Source organism: Bactrocera neohumeralis, chromosome 3 (genome assembly GCF_024586455.1).
Source record: "Bactrocera neohumeralis isolate Rockhampton chromosome 3, APGP_CSIRO_Bneo_wtdbg2-racon-allhic-juicebox.fasta_v2, whole genome shotgun sequence".
In the NCBI taxonomy this organism is placed as follows: domain Eukaryota; kingdom Metazoa; phylum Arthropoda; class Insecta; order Diptera; family Tephritidae; genus Bactrocera; species Bactrocera neohumeralis.
Window position 1 is genome coordinate 77,337,878 of NC_065920.1, and position 17,531 is coordinate 77,355,408.

The 17,531-nt window shown below is 36.3% G+C and overlaps 1 protein-coding gene across 1 annotated transcript in view; it reads left to right on the plus strand.

The window, feature by feature from the left end:
- The window catches only part of LOC126752496 (thrombospondin type-1 domain-containing protein 4), a 104,307-nt gene that overhangs the window by 14,285 nt on the left and 72,491 nt on the right, over nt 1-17,531 (plus strand). The window contains exon 2 of the mRNA XM_050463331.1: nt 9,985-10,306. Coding sequence (XP_050319288.1) covers nt 10,257-10,306 — 50 coding nt within the window. The 5' untranslated portion in view covers nt 9,985-10,256. The remainder of the gene's footprint in view (nt 1-9,984; nt 10,307-17,531) is intronic.

Consider the following 17,531-nt stretch of genomic DNA (forward strand, 5'->3'; position numbering starts at 1 on the left):
CGGTACTGCATCGGTGTAATTGCAACAATGAAAGGGAAGCGTCCGAACTTGCTGGGCAATCGCTGTTGGTCTGTCAAAACTCGAGTGCATCAATCATTATTCTTGACGTCAGTGCGCGCCGATGGAGAAAAGTTCAACACAAAATTTGATCCGCAGACGGACAAAGGTGACAGGTCGCATGCAAAATGGCTCAGCAACGAAAGCAGAGCCAAATCAAATGTTCAATACAGAATTACAAACAAACATGTATACTATATTGATTAAGTGCATCGTGGCTAAATAGTTAAGTGTATCCGACGCGTAACTTATAACCAAGTTAAATTACGAGAAGTTGGCGTTGAGGAGTTGAGAAGTTGAAGAGTTTTGTATTGGTTATTATAATCGATGTTATGCTTAAGTGTGCTTTATTGGAGTCAAGCGATTGGATAAATGCATGATGTTTGTAGAAGGTGGAGATTAATTGCTGTTATTCGAATTATTGGTTTAGCCAACGAACCTAAACTAACCTAATCCACTAATAAGTAGACACAATATGCTTTTGGCTATGGTACGATCGCTGCCGTCGAAGTCTGCACATAAACCTTTCAATATTCGTGCAAATCTTGCCTTCCTATTGCAATATTCGTTCAACATTTCACTTTGTTTATTATTTGTCCAACTGCAGGCATTTAGCACATCGCAAACTTATCTCATTTGCGTGCATTTATTAGGCGCATGAAGATCAAAAGCAACTCCACACTTAGAAACGTCAATAAACTGACAGCTCGCGTCTTTAATTACCAATCTGGCCAGCAAATAACTTTATTGATTACAATCGCAGCAGCAGTGAGTATTGTAAAGGGTGTCCCACAAGAAGAAAAAACGCTGCAAACTTTTCTGAATAATTCTTAATAACTTTTAAGAGTTGGTAATGTGGTTTGGTCACATAAAATTGCAAGAACAAATAGAAATGCAAATTATGAACTTATGAAATGGGTATAAAATGTAATAATTGGTGGTTGCTTCTAAGTTTTTATTAAGTAAAACAAAAACGGTTTGGGATATCAATGAAATTCTTTATTTCTGTGAAAGTACATTCGATGTCATTATGTATAGAACTTGATTTCTTTTGCATGGCCACCACGACCACGTTTGCAGAGGTCCAGACGATGAACTCAATTTTCGACGGTTTTCAAGCATAAATCGACCGATACTGCTGCAATTTCACATTCGGTGTTCGTACGAAATTCATCAATCGTTGCTGACTTGTCAGCAAACTTGGCTTTCAATAAATCGATTGTGACATTCGCTGTTTGGTTTGTGGCGACGTTCTGTTGGAACCACATATTATCCAAGTCCATATTATCCCATTCGGATCAAAAATATTCATTTATCATTGAGCGGTAGCGATTCCCATAGAAGTACGGATAGAGTACGCCCCAATGACGCTGCTGGCCCATAAACCGCACCAAACCGTAATTTTGTCTGGATGCAATGTTGACTCACGGAGTACGGTGGGTTGCTGCCTGACCAATAACGCATAGTTTGCTTCTTTACGAAGCTGTTCAGCAAGAAATGAGCCTCATCGCTGAGGATGATTCTTTGATGAAAATCCGGATAATTTTCAGGTTGTTGTTCAGTCCAATTCACGAAATTATGAGGATTCTGGTGATCAAGCGGCTTCAGTTCTTGCGTCAATTTGATCTTATAAGGATGTAGGCCAAGACCTTTTCGCAAAATTCCCCACAACGACGTCACAGAGATGTCCAACGCTTGAGAACGACCTGTGGAAGACTGATTTGGGTCTTCCTCAATAGATGCGCTAGAGGTAGCAATATTTTCGACACGACGGGTACTTCTTTGTCTATCTGGCACGGGATCATTTTGTACTGTGCCTGTGGATTCAAATTTTTCCACTAAACGTTCAACGTCTCTGACAGGACAGGAGTTTTTAAAACATTTTTTTGACATGAAAAAAATAATTACTCCACCACGTAAGAGTCGTGGAACAATTGCTCATATTGCGTTTGCTTTAGAATACATGTTAGCGCAAGGTTGCACCACAAGTGAAGGCTGTTTGCATTGGAATCTGATATAGTATGTTCGATTCGCAACTGTCAAATGCATGACGAAGCGAATACTACTATTTTAGGTGTTTAAAATTGCCAAAAACCCATTGAGGCACCCTTTATTAAAAAAAATTATACAATACAAGAGATTTATCACCATTACATTGCAGAACTTCACGCAAGGAGTTGCATTTATGAAACCAATCATGAGATATACAAACAAAGCAAAATACTTCGATGCTCAGGCGGAGCTACAAAGCTTCTCACTTAGCTTTTACTTTTGTTGATATTAGTTCAATGAATAGGTTATGATTGTTGAACGAATGGAATAAGTGATTTATAGCAGAGAAATACCTAGAGTCACAACATCTGGAGCCAGAGTACATAGTTCATTTATAAGCAAAGTAATGCTTAGTAAAAATATTAAAACACAATTTTGATCTATTTGATACTTGCAAAGACGATATAAGCTTATGTGTAATGACTCTTGCTTTCTTTTCGAAAGAAAATAAAATTTCCATCTACCAACCCACATTGCGTAATTTCTGTGGAAACTGCACTTGACGTTTTAATGTCCAAATAATGACATGGCAAACAACTTGCTTGGTGTTTGTATGCTAAAATGTCTTACCACAAATGGTAGCCCAAATATGTAAAGAAAATCTCATTTAATTATCATTTTTTATTTACTATCTCGTACACACATTGCATACATACACGAGTACATATGTATGTACCAGCCCATTTGGGGGTTTCTTTCGCTGTTATCAATTCCTCAACTTGTGTACTCTTGTTTTCAATCATTTCGTCATTTGCATTGTTGACAAGTTAAAGTGCTTTTTTATACTCTTGTTCATTTTATACTTTTAAATATTGCATAGTTTTTCAATGACTCTGCTTTTTGGTATCCGTCATAGTCTATGCAATGGCTTTTAGAGCATTCTTCGGCTATTTCGTCTTGGAACTTTTTTTGAGTGGGCACAGTTACAGTACTTACTGGTTCATATGTATGTATATCTTATGCTGAGAAACTGAAAGTAAAAGCTTATAGGACCACACTTTAATAAATGCTTTTACTCGAGTGCAAGTGAAATGGTTAAGTATTTGTTTACATACCGAAATATTAACATAAAATATATTATTTTTGATTAATAAATATTAACTAAGTTTAGAAGCAACAAGAAAACACGTTTACTTTGGCTGCACCATATAATACCCCTCACATGGAATTTTTTTGTAGCAAGCACATACACTCGTATAACTAAATCTGAAAGCATAATCGGTCAACTATTTGCATCCAATGGAAAATGTTTGGTCAGTTCTTTGTAGACACATTTCTTGATATACTATAAACGAAGAAGGATCTTATAAGAAGTTCTTTATTTTGTTTTTGATCGCTCATTTTGTATGGCTTTACATTTTTTTCGGCAAAAATTAGCAACCTTAGTCTTGCAATCTTCTACTCTTTTAGAACCCCAGAGGTGGATGGTGACTGATGCTCAGAGCATATTGAAATTATGGAGGTAACACTTTTCCAGCCTGCTGAATGCTAGTGAAAACTTAACATCAAGAAATTCCCGATTCCCAATTGATGATGATGGAGCAGACGTTCCATTGCCCGACCGTGAAGAAGTTCGAATAGCAATTACCCGTCTGAAGAACAACAAAGTGGCGGGTGCCCATGGTGTGCCGCCGCAAACACGGCGGCGAAGAACTGATAAGGAGCATGCATCGGCATCTTTATAGAATATGGTTGGACGATATCATGCCCGACGATTGGAATTTAAGTACGGCCCGACCAATCCGAGGAGATACTACAATCTGCGCCAACTATTGTGGGATAAGCCTTCTCAACATCGCATAAAAGGTTCAATCGAGCGTACTTTGTGAAAGAGTAAAGGCCACCGTCAACAAGCTAATCAGTATGGCTTCAAGCTTGGAAAATCAGTAACCGACCAGATATCCACCATGTGCCAAATCGGAGAAAGACCCGTAAAAAGAGAATCGACTCACACCATACCCACATAACTAATACGGCTGTGTAAACTGACATTGAGCAATACCAAAAGCTCCGTCAGGATTGGTACCTCTTCGAGCCTCTCGATACCAAACGAGGTTTCAACCAAGGCGACTCCCTATCGTGCGATTTCTTCAATAAATCCTGGAGAATATAATTCGAGCTGCAGATCTGAATAGAGAAGGTACAATCTATTAGTTCTGCGGAAGATTTATTGAACTCTGAGCATTAGTATCGGCAAATACCGCAGTCGATGGAAGAATGAGCTGTACGAGATAAGAAGTAGAGGAAGAGGGAGTCTTCCACTCCGTTGGAAAGATCAGGTGAAGAAGGACCTGGCTACACTTGGAATCTCCAATTGGCGCCAAACAGCGAAACGGAAGTCCGACTGGCGCAGTAGCCGTGTCTACGCCAATAAAAAAGAAAAGAAGTTTTGCAATCTGGGAACGAATTTTGTGAAGGTTGTCCAAAATTAGTTGTTGTCTGGAAAAAAGATTGTTAACGTTGGATCCCACACAATTTATCATTCGCTCAAACAAAGGTTCGTGGAGATAAATGTAAAAAAAAACAACAGTGCCCTCGAAACACGTCTATGATATCGTGACACGTGATGAATCGTCAAATGACTTCTTTTCATATATAAAAAATTTTGTATATATAAAAAATAAATACTAGGGTTATATTTGAAGATTATAGCTTTGTCGTAATAATCCATGCCGAATTTTTCGAAAATATGAATCTTGTCTAGTAAAAAAGTTTCGATCGATCAGTTTGAATGCCAGCGTTATGTTATAGTTGTTCGATATCGGTGGTTCCGACAAACGAGCAGTTTCTTGGGAAGAAGAGGACGTGTGCAGATTTTATTCAGAATTCAGAACGATATCTCAAGAAACTATTCCCAAAGTTTGCATATACATATAAGTACATACATTAGGAGAGAAGAGAGACATGGTTAAATTTACTTAGCAACGTTATTAGTCAGACACGAGGCCTCTCTTTGTCACCTTAACCGGTTTGTAGGTGGGGTTCGACGAAGAAATATTTCAAATGAATATATTCGGAAATTTCAATTTTAGTATCTATTTTTGTGTGTATTTGGCGAACATGTATAAAATAACAGAAATATTTTAGTAAAGGGTGAATAAGGCCATCATACATCGATACCAAAAGAGAATTTGCTGATAATGAATAACAAAAAGGTTCTCGTGTAAACGCGGTCTTAAAAGACTTAGTGCTTTAAGCATGCTCATACACTATATACACATTTGTTTTGCAATAGTTTCAGCGATTTATCTTTCAATCACTTACATAATAAACATGTACATACATACATACAATGTATATGCTCATAAACAACAACTAATTTGCAGATCTATCAAAAACGGAAGTCTAAGAATTTTCTAACAGCGATCTCTACTATGTTGCCCTCCAACGTCCATTGAACACAGAGTTCAATAGCAAAAAGTAAAAAAGACTGCGATACATACATACATACACATTAATAAATTATTTATATACTTGTATCTCAGTGCATATACATATATATTTTATAGTTCAAATATCACAGAGCTCAGCTCAAAGTCAATAATTTAGAGTAATTGGCAACAAAATATGTATATTTCTACATATTTCAATGCTTATATACATATAATATGTCTTCATATTATATATGTATATGGTATATATAAATTCACATACATACATTATTGCATATGTATTGATGCAAAATCTAACCCTAAGCTATTTTATGTTGAACCACAAACGCCACTTCAGCCATTTCAGCCACTGCGCGCGCCTGTTGCCCAGCTGCTGTGTGGTGGCTCGAGTTATCGAAAAAGCAACAAAAAATCTCCCACATGTTGCGCATGATTAAACAGCTTCCATATAAGAATATATGTGCTTGTTGGTATGTATGCATAAAAATGCCTCTTAATATAAATTTTTTATTTTCAATTTTTTTGCTTGAACATTTTTTGTTGATTGATTTGCGATGTGCAGTGAAGACAAAATAAATGAAAAAATTGGAGCAAAAATTTTGGCAGGAATTCAGTGAATTCTTCCGCACCGTAATAAATTTAAAAGTAGTTAAATATCTTTGTAGCACATGCTCATACTTTTATATAGAGACAATCGCCATTGGATTCAGTTACAAAGCATTGGAATATGCGCTTGCGCTGATAGTTACAACAGCCGAGAAAACTTACTAAATTGCATTTAAATTATATTATAAAGTGAGAAGTGTTCATACAGCCAGCTAAGCACGCCTTAGGTGTATACACATCTGGTACCAAGTATAGGTACTTTTTCTAATAGCCCTTTTTGACAGATCACGCCTGAACAACGTTTATAAATCGTTCAACTTTATTCTCAAAATTTACGTTCTGTAAAGAATGTGTTTCGTGCGCTTCGTCCAACTTATGGTCAACATAATCGGCATACTGACCAACACCATCACCTATCTTGAGATCCATCTTTCATTATTGGATAATATTCGACCGAGTGGACCACGTCCAGTACGCAGTGAAGAAAATATAATAGCCGTAGCTGAGAGTGTACACGAAGACCATGGAGAGTCGATTCGGCGCCGTTCGCAGTAGCTCGGACTGACGTGTGAATTGACTTAGCGCATTTTTCAACGAGATCTTAAATTGAAAGCGTACAAAATCCCGCTTGTGCAAGAACTGAAGCTGTTCGTCTTTCCCCAAATGATATTGCTTCGCTCTATGGGCTCTTGAAAAACTCGAAGAAGATCAGATGTTTTCGAACCAAATTTTAGTCAGCGATGAGGCCCATTTTTATGTAAGTAAGCGATATTGCCGCATTTGGTACGAAAAGCAACCTCAAGAGATTCAAGAGCTGTCATTTCATCCAGAAAAAACAACGCTTTGGTGTGGTTTGTGGGGCGCCATGATAAGCGGATAACCTGAAATTGAAGCTCGTGATCTTGGTGACATTTGGTTTCAACAAGATGGCGCCACTTCCCACACCTTGCATCAATCAATAGGTTTACTGATAGAACACTTCGGTGAGCAGATAATTTCACGTTTTAGGCCCGTCGATTGCCCATCAAGATCGAGTGATATCACATTCTTAGAATTTTCCTGTGGGGATATGTAAAGTCTAAAGTCTATGCGGACAATCCCGCTTCGATTGAGGCCTTGGTGTAAAACATCATGTGTCGTTCGCCAGTTATCAGTCGAAATGCTCGAACGAGTCATCGAAAATTGAACTCAACTGATGGACCATCTGAGCCATAGCTGCGGCCAACATTTGAAACAGATAATATTCAAAACATAAATGACAAGGAATGTTTCAAATGTAATAAACATTCCCCATTAAATTTGAAATTTCCTTATTTTGTCTTTAAAAAATAGGTAACCTCGAAATGGATCACCCTTTATATATTTATATTTAGTTTTTACTTAAACGCTTAAAATACCTTTTGAACTATGCAATTAAGTAGCTTCTATTGTTGTGGGTATTGTATAATTTCATCGCCCCTCCCCCACCCCACCTCGGTAAAAAGTTCCCAGCCGGCGCGAGCCGTCATATCTAGTTTGCTAATTTTTTCCAGTTTATTTAAGTTTTGTTTTGCCTCTTTTTTGCCTCTTTTTTGTGCTTTATTTCGTCAACTAATTTAAGCGGGAGGGAGTGTCATTCCATAAATGACGGTTTATGTAGAAGTAGCTTTGATGCTACACGCACATATTTGAATACAGTTATCTACACAAATGTATCGACATCCACATACCAGTTACGCATTTCTATCACGGTTTACCGACTTGACGGCTATCGACAGCCAGCCAGCCACCCAAATGCTTTTCGTAAATTTATTTTTTGCTGCTGGACAGTACGCTTTTTTGCACATTCCTTTTGTTTTTAATCGTTTATCTAATAGTTGCATTATTTGCTTCACATTCTATGAACTGATTTCACAGTAAACTAGAAAATCAAATTAAAATGCATGTTTTGAGAACTTATCTGAAATTGATCTTCATACATGAGCTTGCTCAATACCGTTTTGTTGGCGGAGCTTTTGCTGAAGCAATTTTTTTTATATACTTTGGTGCGTCTGGTAATTGACTGTATAATCGGAAAACGGATTTTTTTCTTCGAAATTTAGAATTTCTTGCTGTGTGTTTTGGTTCTAGAATAATAATTTTTTTTTCGAAAACGTTATAAAAAGAATAATGTATTGATTTAGCATTATTGGGATCGTAAATCTCGATGTGAACTGAATTTTTAAATTCTTTAAAAATTTCAATGCAAATATTTTTGAATAACAGTGGTAAGGTTTGGAGGTTAAAACAACTGGTGTTCGAATGCATTTTTTGGCATCCGTTGATCAGTTTTTCGAATGGATTGAAGTTCAATATCGGCTGCATAGGGACGAAGTTAAATTTTTTGAATACTCCGTTCTCATATTAAAGAATGACATCGTGAGGAGAGGTACTTCTATTTTGTAATATTGGGTAGTCGAAAAAGTCTTTTCGTATTTCGATATGGAAGATGTACCTCGCTCTGGTCGACCTATCATTCAAAAAGTCTATGAAATGATGAAAAAGATTGACCAGGACCGTCTCATAAGCAGCCATAACATTGCTAAGGAATTTAACATTCATCATCAAACGGTTTTGAACCATTTAAAAAAGGCTGGCTACAAAAAGGAAGCTCGATGTTTGGGTACCACATGAATTGTCTGTGAAAAATTTAATGGACCGAATTAACTAACATCTGCGATTCTTTGATGAAACGAAATGAAATCCACATCTGAAGCGAAAGGTAACGGGAGGCGAAAATACGACAAACATGTCGAAAAAGATTAAGATCCAAGCGTGGTGAAGCTCAACAACTGGTCGCAAAGCTAGGATTGACGCCTCGTAAGGTTATGCTGAGTGTTTGGTGGGATTGAAAAGGAATCACCCATTATGAGCTGTTCTAGGCTGGTCGAACAATTGTTTCTATATTTTACTGTCAACAACTGATGAGATTGAAGCAAGTAATCGAGGAAAACAGCCAGAACTGATCAACAGAAAGGGCTTCGTCTTCGATCAGGACAACGCTAGACCACATACATCTTTGACGACTCGGCAAAAACTGGGAGAGCTTGGCTGGGAAGTTTTGATGCATCCACATTATAGCCCTGACCTTGCACTATCGGACTATCACTTGTTTCGTCCAATGCAGAACTTCAATAAAGTTGGCACACATGGCACAAAGTGGTCGATCAAAATGGTACAAATTTGGTGCATTAAAGTTCATTATAAATATAAAAAAAATAAGTTGAAGTTTGATTAAAAATACGAAAAGACTTTTTCGACTTCCCAATACTTTCTCACTACCTCGCCGATTCAAATGTTAATAGTCTTTTAATCCATAGTGCAGTTTTATTAAGTATATGTACATATGTACTTAGTCATCTGAGAAAAACTATGAGTGTGATTAAATTTATTGAATTGATAAGCTAAAATAAAAATAGGCAATGAACGTGCTTATGTTTTAAGAACTGAATAACATAAAAATGAACTAGTTCTGGTTTTAAAAATAAAGATGAATTAATTCGCACTTGGGCGGCAATTAGCATTATCAGACAGCTCTGACACTCAGCGCGATAAGAGAATCGAGTTTTACGCAAAAAAAAAAGCCAAATAAATAAATAAACAAAAACAAATAAGGAATAATGATAATTTTTAGGAATCTACTGAGCATTCATGTTTTATATACTTACTTACAAATACTAAATATTTTATAAAATATATACTCTATATGATAGCTACAAAATTGCTACACATTGAACCTCTGAACTTTTCTCAAATTTCGCTGAACACAAAAATGCGCTTGGTCCATTTTAAATTATCTATTAATTCAATTTCTTCTCTGACAGATGACTAATTTACGAATATTTCGCTTTCATTTCAGCTCCATCGCACGCCGATGAGTGTGAGTATATTCCGCAGCCTGGCTCAAGTGGTTCCTCGAGTGAGTCAGTTAAATTGAACAAAATAAAAAAGTGAACTCTGTGGCAGCTAAGTTGGCATAGGCTCTAATAGAATTTCAAATTAGTATTGATTGAAAACTATCAAAAAATAAAAGGAATTTTGTTTAAAATTTTCTCATGAAGCCAGAGTTGTGTGCGTGATTTAAAAGCCTTTCATATAAATTGAGCGCAAGTATAACAAACAAATAAAAAAATGTGGTTACATTGTTGTTGGAATATGATGGGGCCAGCACGATTACTAAGGTGAGTAGAATTTTAAAAAATTTGTCAAAAATAAGTTTATTTTAATTATGACCAAAAGAATTACTTATTCGTGAGAGAAATATATTTTAGTGCTTCCAAGACAAATTAAAAATAAATCAAAATATTTTAAGTCTTAAAGGACACAGTGCGACTATCTAAAAATGGCGATGGTTTGGAAACAGTGCTGTATCAATTGGGGTTGATTCTTATGTTTCGGGATTAGAGATCAAAAACAAATTTTGTCAACGAAAATCGCTCTTTTGATTTCAAAATATTCTCCTGTAAGATCTATACACTATCGCATGCATTTGTACCTATTGTTTGTCACTCTGATTGAGGTATCTACAAAATATGCGTTCTAAACGCATCAACCGCATCTACAGATGTCGAAAAACTTTGAATTCTTAGTTAATTATTTACGTAAGGGAATACAAAGTAGTCATTTGATGATTCATCAGCTGCCTCGATATCATAGACGTGTTTCGAAGACTCGCCATATTATTCTTTTTTAACATTTCTCTCGACCAATTTAAACCAGCCTAGTTTGAGCGATTGAAATTTTTTTTGGGATGCAACGTGAACAATTTTTCTTACAGTCAATTGTTCATGAAATATTGAATGTATGCTGGTCCCATTTTGGGATGCCTTTCAGCTCATTCAGCGAATTCATCGATCGACTGAAAACGGGTTCCAAGGAGCGGTAATTTCAGTTTGGGGACAAGAAAAAATCACATGGATCCAAATCTGGTGAATGCGGTTGTTGATCGATGAATGAATAATTGCGTTTTCGGCTTTAAGTTCAGTCACAATCGTGGCTCGATGCGATAGAGCTTTAACATCGTGTATAATCCATGAATTGGTCTTCCACAATTTCGGTCGTTTTCGATGGATGTTTTCATGCAAACGCCTCCATTCGGCCAAAGAACTCCTTATAGATTGTCTGTCCTTTCGAAACAAATTCGTGATGCACCAAACCACGAATGCCGAATAAAATAGAATGAGATTCACTTTGATTTTGAGATCGTCTGGCAAGAACGCGTTTCATACCCAAAATATCCACCAAAATCATTCAAACAGACTGATGTCGAGCTCCCTTACCATCTCTCTAACACTTGTCTGACGATTTTCTCTCACTTTTTTAATATTTTCATCAGCTGAAGAGGTCGATGGTCGTCCAGAACGAGGCATGCCTTCAACGATCTCTCGACAGTCAAGATACGTATATATGTATGTATGTCTCTTAAGATTAGTTTGAAGACAAAAAGTAAATATTTTTCGAGTCACACACGATCTCCGACAGTGCTATATATTGCCCTCCATTGCTGTAGTGATTCCAGCCTAATTTTCTACAAGAAGATATTCTTAATTCGAATTTTACTCGAAATTTTGAATTGTTGTTGGCCTACCATATTCAGTTTTTGGTCAGATCAAGAAAATTATGAGTTATTGCATCTATACTTATATATATCCGTATGATATCGCGATAGTGCTCTGATAATTTGTTTCCGAGTAATCGCGGCGGCAAATTTGAAAAATGCTGCTTGAAAGCGTTTTTGAATATATATATGTACATATATATACATACATATGTATGTATATAATAAATTAATTTTTTAACGAAATTATGAAAATTATTTTATGTTTTCCTTTTTACAATAACCAAAGAAATTTTGTAAAAAGTTTAGTTTATCGAAAAATAAGTTATTTGCTCATCATTACCAATACATATGTACTTAGGTATGTTGAGAAGCGATGTATTCTAGTGTTGATCCAAACATAATCAGTGACTGAAATTGATGACTTAATCATTGAAAAAACAAAAAAAAGAGCAATAACACATTCTAAGGAGTTTTATTTTTAATTTTTCATAGCAAACCCAAATTCCGACAGTGTGTTTCTTCGCCGAATTGTCGATACTTTTATGTGACAACAGATTTTGTACGTTTTACGACTATTTCCATGCCTTTTATGATTATTATATGAAAGTGTTGGTGCACTCGTTCAATACTTGTGTGAGCAAGCGATACAATAAATACATAATTTATTAATTATAGCCTACACTCCCCGGTCGTGACACGCAGCGTGCTGTCATAAATCATTTCATACATCTCAAACACAGAACCACCAAAAAACAAAAAAACACACAAATACATACACATGTATAGAATATAAAAAATAATAACTTTAGCTACATATACATATACATATATACATATATAATTGAAAGATAGAGTTATGTAATCCAAAGGCAGCTCGAATTACCCAATTGAAAATACCGAGAAATCGCATCATTCGAGCGGACTTCAAGCACTACGACCGAAAAACAAGCCGCGAGCGCAGCTTCACCCTCTTACACCCTCTTTTATATATTGGCAATCTAGTGTCTTATCAAAGCTAATTACCAGCAAAGAAGTTGCACAATTTCACAGTTTGGAGTAAGCATTTCTCGCATTCGTCTCGGTTGCATCGACGGCCGAACTTAAGAGTTTAATTGCCTTCAATTGTTTAATGGTGGTGCATTTCAAGTGGCTTCCATTTTCTCAGCTTCAGTTTTTAATTGCATTTTTGACACTCGGCGAGCTGTCGCTCAGGCGGCTTGCCGGCAGTCAGCGGCGACCCGAGCTGTCACTGATTCACCCAAGCTCAACTGCGCGCCGTAGGCCACTAATTTGGGCGCTTTGCGTCGTCTTTTTATTTCTCACAATCCCATTCTTGGATGGTTTATGACCAACGCAGACTCACTTAAAAGCAATCGTAAAAGCTCAAAACGCTGCTGAGAATTCAGCGACTTCTGCAAACGCGCGCCTTGTTGTTATTGTAAGAATTTATGTGCTTGCTAAGCAATCAAAATGTGTTTTTTTTTTAATTTTGCTCAAAGCGGTCCGACAGTGCGGTGGGTGGCAACTGCGGGCGTTTTTTGGAATTTCTTAGCACGCGCCTCTTTTTCGGTTGTTTATTTATTAATATTTCTCTATATGAAATGAAATTGAAAAAAGATAACAACATGTGTATGAGTGAAGCTACAACTTTTTTATTTGTTTAAATGTTTTAAATGAATTTATGGCTTCTTAATATGAAAATCGTAGTTGAATTTTTGTTTTATTTCGTTTTAATTGTCTTAGCAGTAAGGGCGTGTAGAGAGTAGGGCGGGTTATGGCAAAATAGGTGTGTACGTGTGTTTGTGCTGCGAAGAGAGTTAAGCTGCTTAGCTGTGTTATTTATGGTTGTTAGAGATAAAATAATAACTGTAGTATTATTTACTGTGCTTTCGTGGAGATATGCGCGCCAGCTGTGGACTGCATATGCACTCTTATATTCATTAAAAAAATAAAATATTAAAAAAGTTGACCTTCCTACATATGTATGTACGTTAGTCTGTTTAATACTGTGAGCTTTAGAAAGGTTAGTATAATATTGATCTAACATATAGCCGGTTAAATTAAGAACAGCAGTATTATACAAATTTATAATTTAATTTCATTTAAAAACCTGGACCTTAATCTATTTCAACTCAACTTGTGTTGTGATCACTTCAAAAGCTCCCAATGTTAAAAATTATATTTTAGTGCTAGAATACTGGCTTTAATAAGGTCTGCTATTCACATATGTATATTTTTACTTTCGCATTCTACTCCACATATTTCGATGCATTCTTAAACCAGTTGTCTTATTATGGTTCATTGCCTAAACGAGTGCATGTGTCGGCTTAAGGGGTTACATGGATTTCTTCGGGTAAAATATAGCCTTTTTCAACAATTTTTTCTCATATAAAAATGAAATATTTTATTAGATTTTTTTGTTATAAACATACACTATTAACAAAGAAATACTGAAATTTTTGGAAAAAAATATTTTAATCTAGGCCATTGCGACGTCATTTCCGGTGACCCCTCGGAAAAAAGATGCGCCCGCGTTGGCAGGATAACTCCTTACAGGATCATCTAAAGTTTAATTAAAAACTTAATTTACAACTTGGAGGAAGAAAGAAAACTGAAAATTGGATTTTTGGCAGACCTTTTTACAAAAAAATTCAAATAACAGTGAAAATTTCGCGACATTTTTTTTCAAATAGTTCTAATCGAAAAAAATACTTCGTCAAAGTCTTTAAGAATTGTATCTCAATGACCTGTGTATAATCTCATGAATATCGGTTGAGTAGTTCGCGAAAAATTTTTCCAACCGACTTCAAAAACACAGTTTCGAGGGAAACTCATTTAAAGACGGCGTACTTAGTCTAGCTAGCCTCGAGCGCGCAAGTTCTCAAGGCTGTATTTGGAGACTATTACTCGTAACAACTTGACAATATTCTGGAGGTTGTAGAATTTAATAAGATAATAAAAAAGAATCGATTTCTTGAAGCCCGTAAACCCATGTAACCCCTTAAACTAGGAGCTTAGGCAAGGAAGAAATGTTGAGTGTAATGGAAACCGACATCATTTAATAAAATGTGTGTATTGCAAGGTTAGATGGTTTCAAAATTAAAATGCTCTAGAACCCCTTCCATTTTATAATAAAGAAGGAACAAGAGAACTCAAAGGGTTTCAGCAATGACTCTGAAACAGTTCATAGGTTTATGAATAAATTTGTTTCACCAATTTTAAACAAATATTCATTACCATCTTCAACATAAAATCTTGAGCCAATACAAACATGCCAACTCTTCATCCAATGATTCTCACACTTGTTATATGTAAGCTTCGGCTACAATGGCTTTCAGTGTCTTCAGCGAAATTTTTCGGTATCGGCTCATTTTTGGAACGCCATTCGCTAGATTTTTGGATAGTTTCGGCATCGTATGTATTCATAAACCGAGCTCTCGGCGTCAGTGATTATGAATGATGAAGGAACGGAGGCTACCTTGTCAGACATCTCTTTTGTGACTTCTCTTCGTTAAAAAAAAAATTCAGGTATTTTGGTATGAATCTAGCATTGATACTTGTCATACCGAGAACATTAAACAAAACGTGTTGAGTCAGTCTCTAAGAGATATTGAGATCCATTGATATCTCTGGCATGACTGTTTCTTTAACTTTTTCGTTGTAATCGTCATCAACAAAGGTGTGTAGATGACTCATATAAGGCAAGTTTTCGATGACATCACGAACTTCACTGAATACTTTGTGTCACTCATATACTTGTTCGTAATAAATTAGACTCCCGAAAACACTTCTACAATATTTTCGACGATTCCGTGGCTGTGACTCTATGGAAACCATAAAATTTTAAGCAAACTTCCTGTTGAAATTTTTTTCTATGGTAAAAATCGTCAGACAAAAATTTCATCTTCCGGTGTCAGATATAACCAGTATATAACCAAAATATAACCATTTTATAACCAAAACTCTAATTGTGTTCCAATATGAGTAGTTTTTATTACATCGTTTTTCCCTCGTCTATAAATTTATAAAAGTAATGTTACGGTATTTTGCATTTTTGGTGAAGATATGGGGAAAACTTAGAGAAAAATATAAAAAGATTGTACCAATTTAGAAAATATTGGTTATCGATTCTGTTTGCGCAGTTTAAATCTTGTATACTGAGTCATTTTCGATTAGATGTCTATACCAGCTCTGTTAAAAATTGGACCGTCAAACTATAGGTGTTTTGTCTAGTAACAACAAAGTGATCAGTTGTCAAATAAAGTGGATTTCTGTTGTCTTTTTCATATTACTCGTGCGAATCTCTTGTTTACATTTTTAACTTAAACACTTGTAAGAATTTGCACTATGTGATATTTACCTCGAACCCAACCCACAAATTCTTGCACGCAACTGATTCTTACCTTCCATCGTGAGCTCTAACCAAGATAAATATCCGTGGAATTCGCGGTTGCGGTCAAACGTCAAACGGCAGCAATCGTCAGCTGTCACTTGTGTCAACGGCGATAGCCACAACTAAGTATACATACTTAGTATTGGTACTAATTTATCAATGAACATATTTCTAATATTTCTAAGTATCAGTAGTTAATTGTTTCCCACACACATTCGCCGCTGACTGCCGATTGCATCGCTTATCTGCTCATTGCTTAACCCTTCACATCGCCTACTGGCATTTTGTGCACACAATTCAAATTTATATATATGTATGTGTGTGAATGTCTTTGTGGTTTCTGGTTGCACATTGCGTGCTCACATGTCATGACAGTGATTTTCTACGTTTCATTATTTCATGTTGTTGTTCTATGCTCGCTCGTTTGTTGTGATTTTTCCTAATGGCGTCTATTTGTATTTATCTCGTTATAATTTGTTGTTGTTGCGCTTTTCTGGTTTCGTCAAATGTCATATTTCTAACGGTTCGCTTGATTGAAGGTTGGCATAACATTTCCATTGACATTTGGTGGTCAATAGTAACTGCATGTTGCGTGTTCGTCATGCATCTAATATGACAAGTGAATTTAGGAGTACTGACGGCAGACAAGTCTTCAAATGAATATGTGTGCGTATATTTGAGGGTGGATATATCTGGAGGCATATGTATAAGATTTGTATATGAGTGATTTTTAACGAGAAATGGCTGCCACTATTTAAAACTGGCTCTCTACAGGTCTAAAGAAGGTATTTATGGATACTGATTTGTAAAAGTTAGGATTTAAGACATAGACTGGTCCTGTTGAAGCTGTCACCCTTCTTCTTCTTCTTAATTGGCGTATATTTGAGGATATTCCAAGCGAAGCCAGGTCCTTCTCCACTTGGTCCTTCCAACGGAGTGGAGGTCTTCCTCTTCCTCTGCTTCCCCCGGCGGGTACTGCGTCGAATATTTTCAGAGCTGGAGTGTTATCGTCCATCCGGACAACATGACCTAGCCAGCGTAGCTGAACTATGTCGATGTCGTCGTATTAATTCGCTGAACTATGTCTGTTGTTGACATCGTCCAAGTCTGATGACTTATAGAGTTTGGTTTTTGTTTTAGAGAGGACTGGCTCTCTACAGGTCTATTTCTAACGACGCTGGTTCCAGGTTATTTATTATGGATACTGATTTGTTTGTTTGATGACAGGAGATTTTCGTCTTGCCCTCGTTCACTGCCAGGATTTAAGACATAGACTGGTGCTGGAATTGAAGCTGTCTCACCAGTTTACACAGCCGTATTAGTTTTGCATGTCTTAAATATTTTGAGGAACGTGGTGCTGGAATGAGTACCAAGAAATTAGAGTTAGATATTACTGAAGATTCGAAGAGAAGAGATGAAGAGAAGGCAATTGTTATTTGAAAATGTTTTTGGT